General features: G+C 43.6%; 1 protein-coding gene across 3 annotated transcripts in view; it reads right to left on the bottom strand.

The window, feature by feature from the left end:
* Window positions 1-16,348, bottom strand: part of slc6a4a (solute carrier family 6 member 4a) — a 40,530-nt gene that overhangs the window by 14,920 nt on the left and 9,262 nt on the right. For 2 of the 3 annotated variants that reach the window (XM_063205790.1, XM_063205788.1), the window contains exons 3-8: window positions 13,888-14,022; window positions 9,978-10,200; window positions 8,173-8,311; window positions 4,178-4,312; window positions 3,163-3,266; window positions 655-782 (exon numbers count right to left, since the gene is read on the bottom strand). In XM_063205790.1, coding sequence (XP_063061860.1) covers window positions 655-782; window positions 3,163-3,266; window positions 4,178-4,312; window positions 8,173-8,311; window positions 9,978-10,200; window positions 13,888-14,022 — 864 coding nt within the window. The remainder of the gene's footprint in view (window positions 1-654; window positions 783-3,162; window positions 3,267-4,177; window positions 4,313-8,172; window positions 8,312-9,977; window positions 10,201-13,887; window positions 14,023-16,348) is intronic. The other variant, XM_063205791.1, reaches the window with a different exon arrangement.

Genomic DNA, 16,348 nt, shown 5'->3' on the forward strand with positions numbered 1-16,348 from the left:
TTTGTGGGCCAAATAGATAGATGTAGGGCTGGAACACCAAGGACTTCACAAGCAGAGGTAGATTCAAAGATCAAGGACTTTGAAAGTATAGGACATTTGCGACAATAACAATATTTCCAGATCTCGTTAAAGATTTTCCGTAACTCTTTCCCATTCATCCATAAATTCAGAAGTGTCTATACATGCATACATGTATACACTCTCAAATGTTTATAAAGGTTCATGAGTCCCTCATAAAGATTAAAAATAGTTGAAATGGTTCAATGAATATTCTACTGGTATATAGGAAAGGTTTTGTAACCAAGAATGCAATGTATCTCTTGAAGTTCGCAATGACATAGTATTACAATGCAGATGAATATGCATGAATAGTTACAGCTAGTCCACTATGACTGTAATAAACGCTTTGCAAGCCTTTATGAATGTGTTACAGAGACTTAATAGCAGGCCTCTGTCACTTTATATCTCTCATGGATGAATAGCAGAATGTTCTTTCCTTACGATTTAATCAGTCAAGAGGAAAGGGATCTGGAGGAGGAAGAAACTAAATCCTAAACCCAAAAATGACCTTTTTAAAGTTTACGAGTACAATCCTCTGGCACAAATACTATTCGAAACGGACAAAAACACTAGGCTCCGGCCCCCCTGCCTCACCTGTGTCCTTGGCAACCGTGTCCACGTTCTCGCCCCGCATCTCCGCCATGTAGCCCAGCACCGTGAAGATCACGAAGCCCGACAGGAAGCTGGTCAGACAGTTCACCGAGCTGGTCACCAGAGCATCTCTACAGGAACACACAAGAGCAAGTAGCACCAGGGAATACACAATATGTATGGATGTATGAGATGTGTGATATTACATTACATTATATTACCATTTAGCAGACGCCTTTGGCTAAAGCGACTTACAAGGAGAAATGTAAACAAGAACATGGTAAGGCACAGTGTACGGTTGCAACACTGATAGCATTGTCCTACACAGAGTAAAGAAGAAGACAAAGTAAAGAATAAGATGCATTAAAACGTGGCAGAAAGTAAACACTAAAGACATCAAGGTGCAGTGTGCAGTTGTAACACTGACAGCATTGTCCAACACAAGGCAATGATTGATAAGTGATATGCAGACAGTTCACTGTGGTTGTCACCAGGACATCTCTGCACAAGATCACAAGAGAGTAGATACAGAATCTCAGTTCTGTCCTCATTATTTCTTTCGGAGTGCACTATGTAATCTCTTTATTAATGAACCACTCTATCTCTACTCTCTCTGTTCTTTCTCCTCTACTCTACTCAATATCTATCATGCCTTATGTAACACACTGGGAAGTTTCCACCTAATACACACTGTGATGCCTTCTACAGTGTCTCTTCTTTTCCAATGCAGCCTAGTTTCCTAAACACTTTATTTTGGCATTACAGACATCCTTTCCAACCACATTACATTACAACAACATTTTGGCAGTATAGACATCCTTTATGGACACATTACATAGTAGTGGTCATTGCCAGGGAGGTGATCGCAAAATTTCAATCGAGATTGTTTCCTAAGGCATGTGTTAAAATTAGGGCTGTAACGATACGCTCAACTCACGATTCGGTTTGTATCACGATTCATGATCTACGGTTCGATACACCCCACGATTTCACATTAACACATTGAATAGCGGCGGTGCTCACGGAATTATGTCGAAGAATACCAGTGTTCTAAGCCCTTTTTGACGTTTTTTTGTAGACTCACAGCGTATTATGTGATAGGGCCACTGAAATATGTTATCACTCGTTTGAAAGTGGAGACTTTGCCCTCTTAGTAGGTGAAACCTGTGTGTCTCTACTAGCTTTTATTGCCGAGCAAACCCCAGCTAAACCAAAGCGGGTATCCATGGAATTCAGCTACAATACAATTGAAAGGGGACGAGTTGGTTTTAATCAAAATTTGGTGCAAGGTTAGCTCTGACATCTTGCTGCTCGTCAAGACACACCTCCTGCTATGTCCCACTACGACATCGGCAATCAATGCCCTTCGAAATCCACGTTTTTCACACGGACTGAACACAAACTCTTTGCACACACGCAGAAGGTGAGACATTTGCTAAAATAGCTCCCGAAATAATAGCCCAAGATTGACAACAAATCCCAATGATATGATGCTTAGATGTAGCCCATCCGATCGATATGATAGCCTATGTAGCCATCTATGCTAGCTTCTGGCTTTTCACATACAGGACGACACAGAAAGTTCAACATGGGGGCGAATTATCAAATAAACAATTCTTATCTGGTTGGCGATCAAACTTCCAAATCGGAGCGCATTACTCCAATCACAGTTCGGGTGCCATTTGGATCCAAGGATCTGGTAAAGGTCTAGGTAGCAAGATACTCCAGGCACGATATACAATGGTCTCTGTGTATACCTATTGCGTGAAGTCAGACACAACACGCGCTACAGCGTGGGCACCGACCGTACTAGGGAAACAACAACATAGCACGATTCACAAATACGGCAGCATCCCAGATAGCTACCATAGCCCTTCCTGGAGCTACCATACCACAAGGTGAAGGGGTACAGAGAGAGTAAAAAGAGCATCATTGCAGGATCATTTAGCGACGAAATCAAATGCAGCCTATTACAGATAGTCTACGGTCGGGATAGGCAACATGGGTTGGCATCCAGACATCTTGGTAAGATAAATTAAAATGTCCAAATCATAACACATACTTGTGTCTGCAAATTTTGTCATTTATGTCCATCACAGAGCTCCCAAAATCACATATATTGACCATTGAAGGGTGTAGATTCGAAATATGATATTTAAATGCAAAAACATATTTTTACGTTTTGGTATACAGCGCATAGGCGTGAAAAACGTATCATTACATCGTCGGTATTCGATGTGTTAAAAGATACAATTATGAATAAAAACTATGATAGTTTATTGGTAGAATAGGTTACAAAAGGCTAGTAATAATTTTTAAAAGTTTAAATATAATGACGATGATTAGAAGCTTGGAAGCACTATCACATCATATCATGTAGTTGTTTTTTGGACTGACTCCTTGGACTGACTTACTGGCTCCTTGTATCGCGATACAGTATCGTGACTCTGTGTATCGCGATTTCTTGATTCGATACAATATCGTTACAGCCCTAGTTAAAATGTTCCTTACTTGTAACAGTTGTTGTGAAAGGGGTTGTAGCTGGCGAAGGCCAGAAGAACTCCAAAGCCCGGGCCCAAGGAGAAGAAGATCTGGGCAGCCGCGTCGATCCACACCTGACAAGCACACAGGAAAAGGACATTTAACACAAGATAAGATAGGATCGTATTTGCAAGACTGTATTTGTTTAGCACAATTAAGATAAGGTATAATAATACTTTAACATCTGCATGCACAGTGTAAACTACCCTGCGACACCCTTCTGATTGTTGTAGTAATTAATTGGACAGACAGATAGGAGGCAGACGGAAGATAGATAGCCGAAAAGATAAGATTGACAGACAGTAAGAACAGCAGATAAAGAGTTTAGACAAATAGAAAGACAGACAGGCAGACAGGCAGGCAGTTCCACGGATACGGTTTATTAGCTGGGCAGTGCCAGTATTGCTTTCTGGTGTTTTTTCTTATGTGTGTGACACTCATCATCTGTCTAAAGCAGGGGTTCTCAACCTTTTGTGACCATCGCCCCCATGGCCTCATCACAAGCCTCCCAACGCCCCCCCGAGGTCGTCATAAGCCTGACAACGCCCCCCTTAGTATTACAAAATGAAATGGACTAATGCCCTTCAATGGCAACTAAGCACCGCCCCCTTTGAGAAACACTCGTCTAAGGCTTTTAACATAGCAGCAGGTAACTTGATGTGATTCTTGTGTGTGTTGTTTGTGCTTGTTTTTTTAGGGCAGTGTCAGTGTCTGAAGTGGTCAGTGTCAACCTGAAAGGATCTGCACACGGCTTGCAAAAGACTTAATTTATTAGGAGCAACGTTTCGATCATAGATCTTCTTGATGCCTGAAGAAGATCTCTGATCGAAACGTTGCTCCCAATAAACAAAGTCTTTTGCAAGCAGTGTGCAGATCCTTTCCCGCTCCTACATGTGACTGTTTTTTGATTTGGCACCTGCTGATGCTTTTTTGCTGGATGTGTACACTTTCCACTACACTCTGTCAGTGTCAACCTGAGCCTTACCCTGGGACACAGGAGCATCTCCCAGTTGGGCTTGAGGTAGAAGACCACGCCCCTCCAGGCCCCCGGCAGAGTGGCGCCCCTCACCAGCAGGATGATCAGCACCAGGTAGGGGAAGGTGGCCGTCACCCACACCACCTGCAGCAACGGGAGCAGAGAGAGGAGGAGAACAGCTTCTGTTGTTATAGGCAGGGTGCGATTTGTCGGAAAACCAGAAGGGGGGATATGTTTCAGATTTTAAGCAATATCAATGGAATTACATTGAACTGTGATAAAATCATGTAGAAAAAGTGGTGATATCAAGACCAGAAGGGGGGACAATCCCCCCCATCCCCCCCTACAAATCGCACTCTGGTTAAAGGGACACTGTGCAGGAAATGGTCAAAAAAGATACTGCAACTATGCTGCTCATTGAAACTGGGCTGGATATTGCCTAATTTGATCTTTACATGAAAGTTTACTAAGTAATAAACAAATATTTTCTAGTATGGTCCAAGTAGAGTCATTTTTGCAACTAAAAATGGCTATTTCTGGAAATTCAAAATGGCGGACCATGGAGAGGATCCCCCTTTTCATGTAAGAAAAGTGCATTTTTTTCAGTCATTACAGTATGAATGCTTAGAATGTTATGGTGGTGGTAAGTATTCATGAAAAAGGTAACATTAGTGAATGGGTAGCATGAATTCTGGAAATAAACGACTGAAAATCTCACACAGTGAGAGGGAGGTCACTTGCGCTCTAACCTTCTTGGTGCTTCCAGTCCAGGGGTGAATTTCTCAAAACCAAAGTTGCTTACTACATTAGCTACTTTGTTGTTTTCAATGCATTTTCCCATTGGCAACTACCGAAGTTGCTAACAGGCTAACAACTTCTCTTTTGAGAAACTCACCCCAGGACAGTAGATAGCCTAATGCAGGGATGTCAAACTCAGGCCCTGGGGCCAAATCTGGCCCGTGGAGTCATTTTATTTGGCCCGCGAGCTCATTTCAAATGTATATTAGTAGCCCACATACACTATAAATGTATAGCATATTAAAACTTGAACATGAAATTAAGTGCATCGCAGTAATATGAGCGGGCCCAGGCCAGTGAAACATCCCACACTCAAATGCAACAGAATATGTGCAGGCACATTAATTTTGAAAAATTATGGGAATCTGTTTGTGAAATAATTAGTGTTAGTATTAAGCGAGTGTATGCCCAATTTTAGTCAATGTTTAAGAATAAATATTGAGTTTGGCCCGTGGCTTCACTTCATATTTTGATTTTGGTCCTTCAATTTGAGTTTGACACCCCTGGCCTAATGGAAAGGAAACTGGTCCACTTCAAAAATACTAGGCCAGGGATGACTGGAGCACTCAGATACTTTTTCGTTATTTTATAGTGGTGCAAACATAAAGACTGACGATTCGACGCAGTGCGCGTGCGTCTTCTTCAGAGACTTCTTCAGGGAAACGTCAGTGTTTATGCTTGCACCACTAGCAGAGATTCAGGGGGCAGCAGCGTAGGAAATGCTCACGAGAGCAAACAATTCTGCCATGAACAGAGCATGCAACATGACATAAAGAGTAGCCTACGTATGCCATGTTATACACAACGAGGTGGAGCAGGGGACGTGGTGGGTTGTAAAGAAGCGAGCAGCCAGGGTTTAGAAAAAAAAAAGAAAATATTTGAATGGCACCAAATTTGAAACTAACCAATTGGGAGTGGTGATCTCTAGAGCACCTGAAGCGAATCAGAAGCGGCAAGCACTTAACTACCATGGCCTGCCGGGACTAATACTGATGCTAGCCTAATGTCAGTCTTACTAAGTAATACCAGAGAGGATTAATAGAGGAGAGGCCAAACTGGCAGTTTCTTCCGGGTGGTACTGTCCACGGGGCGGCGATGTTCAAGCAGAGGAGAGCCGTCAGAATGAATGGGGGTCCTATGAAGCTCCACAATAGACGCAACTGATGTGTCCGATATGGAAGGTCACCGGTTTTCATTTTATTTTTCCTAAAGGAAGTGTAAATTGCCCTTCCAAATGGCATTTGGTTTGATTTTTTAAACTCATTGCATTTTTTTTAAAAACACGCATTTTGTGCATGAATAACGTGAAACTCAATTACCCAGAATGCTGCACGTGAGCTCTCTACCCGGGTGATTCTGGAAAACAAACATGGCGGCAACTCGCTTTACTACCTTAAAAATGTGTTAATCCGACGCTAGATTTCTTAACTGATGAAAATCGAAGGCAGAAATCAACATTGTAGTGTCTAAATATGAGGTCGAGTGGTCTATTTGTGGCGTACATCACGATCGGCCGAGTTGTTGGCCTCACGTTTGTCAGTTAGCTTGTGGCTAGGCTACGTCTCGCCGACGTTAGCATCCGGTTTAGTTCCCCATTCACCAATTGGATGTCGTCATTTCCTTAGCTAGAAGCTAGTGAAGACTGACTCACAATGTCGAAGCTGTAAGAAACTAGACGGATATAACACCTAGGTTACTGTGTTTTAAATTTTAATGTTTAATTTGCAGTCAGAGACGACCGTAATATGTCCAGGTTTCAGCTGCTAGGGAGGACTTATTGTGGGCGATTAGCCCCAGCCCAATAGGGGAACCCCAATCTGCTCTGTCTGAACAGCGCCCCTAATGCAAATCCATTGAACTGCGGCCAAATTTTGTATAATGGGGCGAATAGCCTGTGGGATGGCTATAGGTAGAAAGGCTATGGTAATACATCTTATGTGACATTCACTCAGTCCTTCAGCAAGGCAATTGAGGTTGTAGCTGAAATTACCTGTGTTGAGAACACAGAAAGATATTACATGTAGGCCTATATTTACTTTCTTCTGAATTCTGTTTTGTCTATTTATATAAAAAAAAGACTGTCCTCTTTTCCTCCAGACACCAGGTCACATGTGATTTGGAAACTATGTGCTTTTCTCAAACCGTACAAATGATGTGGAAACAAACATCCATCATGGGTCACAGCCCAATGTTCTCAGAACGTTTTGAATACAAAAAAGTAGCCAATGAACCCTAACTGCACCTCACCTTATCATTTACTGCATAATTTGATTATATGCCTTGTCCTCATTTATCAGATCTCAAGCTGTGCTGTTCTAGAAACACAAACACTTAATATGGCCCAAAGCCCATAGCCACATGAGAATCTCTCGGATATGTAAAAACAAGCTTATAACACAGCAGACGCAGAGTGAACAACACATTAATTCTTAATTGCCTTCTGATTGGCTGAAAGTATCATGAGTGAAAACAAGTCTTCCAAATTCTATTACGCACCGTAGAATCAATGGTAAACTCATCAGTTATGGACAATCTCTGGTGGCCACATACAGAGTACAAAGGGGTGTCAATATTACAGCGTAAACAACACCGTGGAGAGTAAAAAAACACTCTACAGTAGAGTTAAAAGACAGTGTAAAATTCTGCAGGTGGCCAGTGTAATTTCAACTCTACAGCTCTTAACATTTACACAATATTGAGTAGAATTAAATCTTGAAATGTTACACTGAGCTGTATTAGGCCTACTATTTTTGAGCTGGACCAACTGTTATCTGCAACGGAGATCATTTCAATATTATATTCAATGATGTAGGCTATTATGAATATTTCTACAACACTGGTTATATTCAATGATGTATGATGAATCTTTCTACAACACTGGTTATATTCAAAGATGTATGATGAATATTTTGATATTAAAGGGCCACTTCAGTCAAAAGTAATGCTCACACTACCCTGAACTTGTTTTTCTTCGTCAGCCTTTTCCGACAACATATTTAGAGTAGGCCTATGTTAAAAAAAATTTAAACGTTAACAAACGCTGCCCCCATTAGAGTAGCTCATATCTCGGAGAGGGTTGAGCCGAAAAATGTGGCATCATCTGGTACTGACAAGTCAAGGGTAGCGTGAGCAATACAACAGCATATTGAAAATGACTGAAGTCGCCCTTTAACACTGGTATTTTGACTGTGAACAGCCATACGCACCTTGCCTGAGGTCTTGACCCCCTTCCAGATGCTGAAGTAGACGACGGTGAAGATGAGGAGCAGGCAGAGGGCCAGCTGCCAGCTCACCGAACCCAGAGAGTGGAGACCAGGGGAGAGGTGCACCTGCAGAACCTGCCTCCTGATGGAGGGATGGGGAGAGAGAGAGAGAGAGAGAGAGAGAGAGAGAGAGAGAGAGAGAGAGAGAGAGAGATAACAAGTAGAGAGAGATAACAGAGAGAAAGAGGAAGAGAGAAAGAAAGAAAGAAAGAAAGAAAGAAAGAAAGAAAGAAAGAAAGAAAGAAAGAAAGAAAGAAAGAAAGAAAGAAAGAAAGAAAGAAAGAAAGAAAGAAAGAAAGAAAGAGAAAAAGCACAAATATGGGTAGAGGAGGATGGACAGAGGAACGACAGGAAGATTGAGGAAGCGAAGGAAAATAAAGACAGACAGTAATGGTGAGGATCAAGTAGCTCTCGATAAGTCGAGGATGATGAAAGAAAATATCTCTGAAGACTTTGGCAACTGGGACAAAACAGTTATGCCAGAAAGCATATTTAACCACCAGGGCCACTTGCAGCTTTTACCGGCCCCTGAGACAAAGTCATCTGAAAGGCCCCCTCTCTCAATACATACGAGTGTAATGAGCACCCAATTCTGGGCCCTCCATCTCCCTGGGGCTGGGACAACTGACGCTTTTGCATCCCCACCCGCCAGTCATCTTCCCTGTGTGTGTACCCCATTCCAAAAACAACACCAAGTGAGGCCAACATATGTGTGATGAGACTGGTTGGGTTTGCTGGGTCTGGTCGCACATGCTCAAGCAGCCATCTAAAACAGACTGGTGAGAGTGTTTTGGGAGAACACAGGAAATTAGGATGGCAAACAGACAAAGAGGAGTTGTCCAGTTAGCCACCATATGTGTCTGCAGAATAAGCTACAGCAAAGCCTCCCTCCAAATCCACTTTAAAGCTGCGGATGGGCCATAAACTGACAAGCAGACATCCCTGGACAAGGCCCTCTGCTGTGGGTAGCTTTCACAGTTGAAGAGCTCAGATGCAAAACCCCTTATGTGCCTTTTCAGAAAATAATCTTAATTCATTTTTATTTAATACAAAGCTATTAAAATTGCATTTTTTTTATTTATTTATTTATTTATGTAATATAAATATTTATATGTATTATCAAGTACATGAATGTAAACCAAACCAACAACGGGGTTCTCTAAATATATAGAAGTGCAGGTCTTCAGAAATGGAGTTAGGGGGTTTTGCATCTGAACTCTTCAGTTCATCCACTGTCCCTGACACCGGAAGAGACCAGTAAAGCCAGCAAAAGCCCCTAACCTTCTCTTATCTCTAAACCGCCACTGACGGTACCCATCTCTCTTTCTCAAAACACTGCGAGCACTGTTACCATATCTTCAGGCAGACAAACCACAACGGCCTACAGTTATCCTTCTCTGTCTATAAAGTGGCAGCTGAATTAACTCTCTCGCAAACAATTCTTGTCTGTCTGTAAGATTACTGAACCGACTTTGCCCACTTTCACATACACTCACAAACACTCAACTAGTATGCGCACACACACACGAACACACGCACACGCACACGCACACACACGCACACACTCTCTCTCTCTCTCTCTCTCTCTCTCTCTCTCTCTCTCTCTCTCTCTCTCTCTCTCTCTCTCTCTCTCTCTCTCTCTCTCTCTCTCTCTCTCCTCCTAACCTCTTCTTCTCTGACTGCATACCCTGCATACTACCTACCAGCCTCAGCCCAACTCTCACTTAAAAACGTACATGTAAACTTACGTATAGAATTCCTCGGCGGGGGAGGTGGAGGCGTTGGTCCAGGAGACGTTCAGGTCGGTGGACAGGTAGGGGGTGCAGTTGACGGTGTTCCAGGAGTTCTTGCAGGAGGTCCAGGGCAGCGTGGCGCGGAAGGAGGATAGGAGGTAGTAGAGGGCCCAGGCCATCACTGTGTTGTAGTAGAAGGCAATGTACAGCGCAACGATGCAGATGGCAAAGCCTATACCTATGGGAGAGAGAGGGAGAGAGGGAGAGGGAGGGATGGGGAGGAGAGAGAGAGGGAGAGGGAGGGTTGGGGAGAGAGAGGGAGGGAGGGAGAGAGAGAGAGGGAGGGATGGGGAGAGAGAGGGAGGGAGGGAGAGAGAGGATGAGGAAATGATGGAAAGAGGGTGGAGAGAGAGGAAAATAGAGAGGGTTGGAAATGAGAGAGAGAGAGAGCGAGAGAGCGAGAGAGAGAGAGAGAGAGAATAGGGGGTGGTTGGATGGAGTGATAGACATAAAAGTAGAGAGAGAGATATAAAGAATGAGAAAAAGATGGAGAGAGGGGGGAGAGATGAAAATATAGAGATAGAGGGAAAGTATAGAGAGAAGGATGGAAAAGACAGAGAGATTGATAAAAAGGGAGAGAGAGAGGGGGGGTTGTAGCGATAGACATAGAAGTAGAGAGAGAGATAAAAAATGAGAAAATGATGGAGAGAGGGGCGGAAGAGGAAAATATAGAGATAGAGGGAGAAAGATAGAGAGAGGGATGGAAAAGGGATAGAGAAAAAAAGAGAGAGAGGGAGAGAAAACAAATATACCAACAGGAGAGAAGACAGAGGTGAAGGTAGTAGAGTATGAGTGATAAACAGAGAGATGTAGGGAGGGACAGAAAAGATGAAATACCGGTAGATAGAAAGAGAGAGAAAGGAAGGAGAGAGTGCAGTCAGGAGTGTTGTGGGAGGAAAAACGTGTCACCAAATCTTCCTTCAGTGCCTTATTCTGTTTCAATCCTATTCAAGTTATGAGAATAAAAAAAACTGGAACGGTGACATTTAAAATTGGGATTACTTCACATGAAACAGACAAGTTTGTAGGAGTGGCTGGCATTTTATCAAATGGGAAATGTGATCATTTCCATAACAGAGGGAGAGAGAGAGAGAGATACCCCTACGTTACGGCTATCAACAAAGTACCCAAAATTGGCATTCGAGGGGCCAGTCTGAAGGGTCAGGCAGACTCCGCTATCTGTCGGTCTGCCTTCAAGGCACTCAAGTACCTGGCAAAAGCCCTGTCTCTCTCTCTCTCTGACCTAAGCCGTGCCAGTCATACGTCAAGCAATCCATCAACCATTACAGAGCAGCTGTGTGTCTGGTGTCGATGCCAAGCTGAAAAAGTAAAAACCAGGCTGGGAATTCCTCACTTAATGAAGGTGATTTAATTAGCCTAATCATGATTATTATATCAAATATGTGTTTTTTTCCCTTTTCTGAAGTGGGATTGACTTGTCTGGTGTCTGGTGCCTTCAAGATAAGGTAGGGATGTTCCAAGTATGACCTATCATGAATGTACCGAGTTTTTTGTGTACCATTCCAAACCTGGTGTTGCAGCTTAGAGGAAGATTTCTTCAACAGATACCTACGCTTACTGTAGGCATCAAAAGTGACTCACAATGCAAAAGACATGCATGTAAAATATATGCATGGGAGCTTGGAAAAAGCAAATACATAACAAAGAGAATCCAGACATGGTACACACACAGTAAGTAAGTGCATTTAACACTCTTCTATTCGATCCTACTCTATGAGTGTTGAATTAACACTGCAACATTGTACTTCAAGTGATGTAATCAGGGGCGGTCCTAGGGGCAGTCCTAGGGGCGGTCCTAGGGGCGGGCCTAGGGGCGGTCCTAGGGGCAGTCCTAGGGGCGGTCCTAGGGGCGGTCCGACCGGGCCATTGCCCAGGGTGGCACCTGAAAGTAGCAGCACCATGGGCGGCGCTATTAAGAGGCTAGGGGAAGCTTAGCTTCCCCAAACTTGGCATAAGAAATAAATAAAATGAAAATTTAAAATCACGTTTTTTTATATCCAGCGATGGAGTGTCGCAGGCACACACAAGGAAAAAGAACGAGGGTTTCCTGCTGAAGTGCCTATCCACCTTGTCAGTAGATCTAGCCTCGTTGCGGCGATATCATGCTGCGGTCAACCAATCAGGTGTCAGTTCTACTGGCTTCAACAGAGCCAGGCGCGGTGAGGCGGGCTCGTGGCATTATGAAATGAAATCTGGAATGTTTAATATCTTGATAAAGCAATGACCTCTAGAATAAATTGGGATTTCACTACATTTCATTTATAGATCATTCTTTTTTTTTCCACCAGTCATAGGTCACAATGTTGACATTTTCCTCTTTAGCATTCGTTATTCAACCACACTACATCTATCAAATGGATAGCCTATTTGGCGAATCTAAATGGACATTTTGCCTCTGTCTTCAAGTAACAGGAATTGACAGGACAGAATAAGGTAGGAAATCTGTTTTCCCCTTGATGTGCTCGCCAAAGCGCTAAGTTTACTATTTGGTGGCAATGTTGTTGTCAATGTTGTTATCGATGTAGCCTAGTTGTCTGTCTTCCGTCTAACTAGCCATTGCACAGCAAAACACCATGCTATCCTGTCACCAAGCGAACACCACTTTCAAAAATGCACACCTTTCCTGAATTCATGGTGGCCTGCCAGGGTGGTTTAGTTACCATATGTAATGTGATGTGTGTATATTCGCTTGTGTTTGTTGGGCATCTGCGTGTGACTGAGGTGGACAGTACAGTGCGAGGCAGCGAGAACATGTCTGGCTGCGCAAGCTACTTTTGTAGAACCTAGTAAGCTAACATTTAGCTCCACTAGACAACCTACATCCAATAGAATTAGTAAGCTAATTACAACCATCTGGAAATGTAGCGAACTACATTACAAGCTACTTCAACTAGAAATTCAAAATTATAGCATATTTGCATTATTTGGGCTGCAAAACTGACATCTGAAGACAGCCTGTTGGATATGAGAGCCCCATATGATATTTTTGGGCATGGTATGGTCAATCAGCTGGCTTTCCTGTCTCCCCGTGTGTGCGCATTTTGCCTCGTCATTAGTTTTGCGAGTTTGATTGCGAGTTTTGATACCGGTCTGAGGTAGAGTGACCTAGCGCATGAAAATGTCAATAGAAACAAAGGTGTGGACAGTCGAGTGTATGATTTGATTGCTCGAGACATATTTGGGAGATAATAGTCCATGGTCTGGCAAATAGCCGTCTTCCTCTCCTGCCTCCAGTGTGTGTGTGTGTGTGCCTGTCTGTCGCCTTTGAGAGTTCCATTGGCGCACGAGCATGAAGACCCATAGTTGCGCATGGAAATGTTCCGTTTTATTTGTTCATCATTTTGTTTCAACATCATATAATGTCATGCAGATAATATATCAAAAGTCGCGGTTAGGGCCTCGCGTGGCGACTGATTCAGTGCCCCCAGACCCTCCTACCACCACAGTTTCTCCGATGACGTTTGCAACCCCCCCCCCCCCCCCCTTTTTTTTTTTTAAGCTTCCCCAAGAGTCTTACTGTAGCGCCGCCTATGAGCAGCACCATTGCAAAAAACCCAGCCCCTCATTGCACCCCCCCTCAAATGACATCAAGGAAATTGCTATAAACATTGTTATAAATAGTTATATTAACATATTAATATATATCAATATGTTAATATAACACAGTAAAAGTCCTTTAGAAGTGTTATTGCTACACTATTACTTCATTGTTATAATAATAACATTACTATTACTATTAGTGGTATTTGTCAGTTATTATAAGCGATTTTGACTTTTTTTTGGCCAGGGGTGGAGTCGCCCGGGGCGCACATCATTGTAGGACGGCCACAGGTTTCCCTCTGACCTTTGAAGATGGGGCAGATGTGCCTCCATATGGAGATGCAGCCGCTGCGGTGGAACTGGCCCAGCGCCAGCTCCATGTAGAACAGCGGCACGCCCCCGAACACCGCCATCAGCAGGTAGGGCAGCAGGAACGCACCTGGCAACACAGGGAATGGGGCACAGGGAAGGGGGCGCAGGGAAGGGGGCACAGGTAAGGGGGCACAGTAGGGGTATCATGTAATGCACAGTACAATGTGAAGTGTTATTACACACTATTTATTACAAGACTCCTAGTTATTAGATATAATGTGGATATAATCAACAGTAGGGCAGCAGGAACGCACCTGGCAACACAGGGAATGGGGCACAGGTAAGGTAAGGGGGCACAGGTAAGGGGGCACAGGTAAGGTAAGGGGGCACGGGTAAGGGGGCAGAGGTAAGGGGCACAGCACAGGTAAGGGGGCACAGGTAAGGGGGCACAGGTAAGGGGGCACAGGTAAGGGGGCACAGATAAGGGGGCACAGGTAAGGGGGCGCAGGGGGGGAAGGGGGCACAGGTAAGGGGGTGCAGGTAAGGGGGCACAGTAGGGGTATCATGTAATGCACAGTACAATGGAAGTGTTATTACACACTATTTATTACAAGACTCCTAGTTATTAGATATAATGTGGATATAATCAACAGTAGGGCAGCAGGAACGCACCTGGAAACACAGGTAAGGGGGCACAGGGAACAGTAGGGGGCACAGGTAAGGGGGCACAGGTAAGGGGGCACAGGTAAGGGGGCGCAGGGAAGGGGGCACAGGTAAGGGGGCACAGTAGGGGTATCATGTAATGCACAGTACAATTTGAAGTGTTATTTATTACACACTTAACTCTTAGAGCAGTAGTTTTCAATATTTTTTTTCAGGACAAAATGCCAAGGCAGACTACCAATTGTAAATGTTAACTGAAAATAAAACCCTGTCCAATTTAAGACTCCTAGTTATCAGATATAATGTGGATATAATAAACAGTAGGGCAGTAGGAAAGTGCCTGGTAACACAGGTACAGTATGGCGGCACAGTATTACATTACACTTAGCTGACGCTTTTATCCATAGCAACTTATTGCAGTTATTTAGGTGCAGGGTATTGGTTACAGGCCCTGGAGCAATGTGGGGATAGCTGCCTTGCTCAAGGACACTTCACCAATGGATGGTACTGGTAAGGATGGGATATGAACCTGCAACTCTCTTATCTAATGTCCAGAGCTCTGACCATGGCTTCCAAGTAGGGGTGATATGTAAGGTAATGCACAGTACATTTTCAAGTGTTATTTCAACATTTAGACTAGAGAGTCCAATATAAGACTCCTAGTTATTGGATCTCCTGTAATATGCAATCAGTAGGTAGGGCAACAGCAACGCACCTGGACACGCACAGGTAGGGGGCACAGCAGAGGTGGGTGTAAAAATTGATACAATAAGAGAGATGTTAGGAAGTGTCAGTCGCTGTAAACAGTAAAATGAATATGCCAAAACTGGACATATTTGCACAATCTAATAGGTTTGGCCATTAATAGTTGATATCAAATGCACCAGCTTTGTTGTGCCACATCATGCAGTCTAAAGGGGGAAATGATCAGGTGTACGTAAGTAGCCTATACCAGTGTTTCTCAACAGGGGTGCCGGGGCACCCTGGGGTGCCGCGGGCCACCCTCAGGGGTGCCGCGGAAACGTAGCTGATGAATAAATTGTGAAATATAATACATATTTGCCTAAATTGATAAGTTAATGCTAGTCAGTGGAATCTTTCATCTGCCATTTACGCACATTAAAGTAAATATAGGTCGCCCAAGTCAGCTTCGAACGTAGGTCGTGTGACGTCTCCAAATGTGTTACTTTTCTAAGCTTGTGTGGTATCGGATGCGGTGCCATGTTACGGCTTGTTGGTTTGGGGTGCCTTGAAAATTTTAATAAATTGAAAGGGTGCCTCGCCTAAAAACAGGTTGAGAAACACTGATTCAGGTGTACGTAAGTAGACTATATACATTGAGTACAGAAGTTGCAAACACTGCACACTGGTGCCAGTTCACTGTAACAGGGACGATTGAAAAGGTGGGGGGTGTGAAAAACCCACAAGACCTGTTTTCCTTCAGCGTTCATGGATACAGTAGATCAAAACATTTTTTAAATTTCTGTCCTGCTTGTTAATAATGCATGCTAAAATGTAAACTTACTGTTGAGGCAGTGTCAGTCAACACGGTATTCAAATTGCACTTTTGACATGAAAGCAAAGATAGGGTTTGATTGAGCACCTGAGAGACGGGTTATTAAAATCTAAGAAATATATTGAAGTCACAACTGTGAAAACCCACAATTAAATCTGGGTCTTGTATTAACTTTGCGTGTGTGTGAGAGAGCGAGAGAGGGGGGGGGGAGACAGTGTGTGTGTTGTGTGCTTCTGTGCTTGTGCCTGTGTGTGTGTGTGTGTGTGTGTGTGTC

This window comes from Engraulis encrasicolus, chromosome 8 (assembly GCF_034702125.1).
Source record: "Engraulis encrasicolus isolate BLACKSEA-1 chromosome 8, IST_EnEncr_1.0, whole genome shotgun sequence".
NCBI classification, from domain to species: Eukaryota; Metazoa; Chordata; class Actinopteri; order Clupeiformes; family Engraulidae; genus Engraulis; species Engraulis encrasicolus.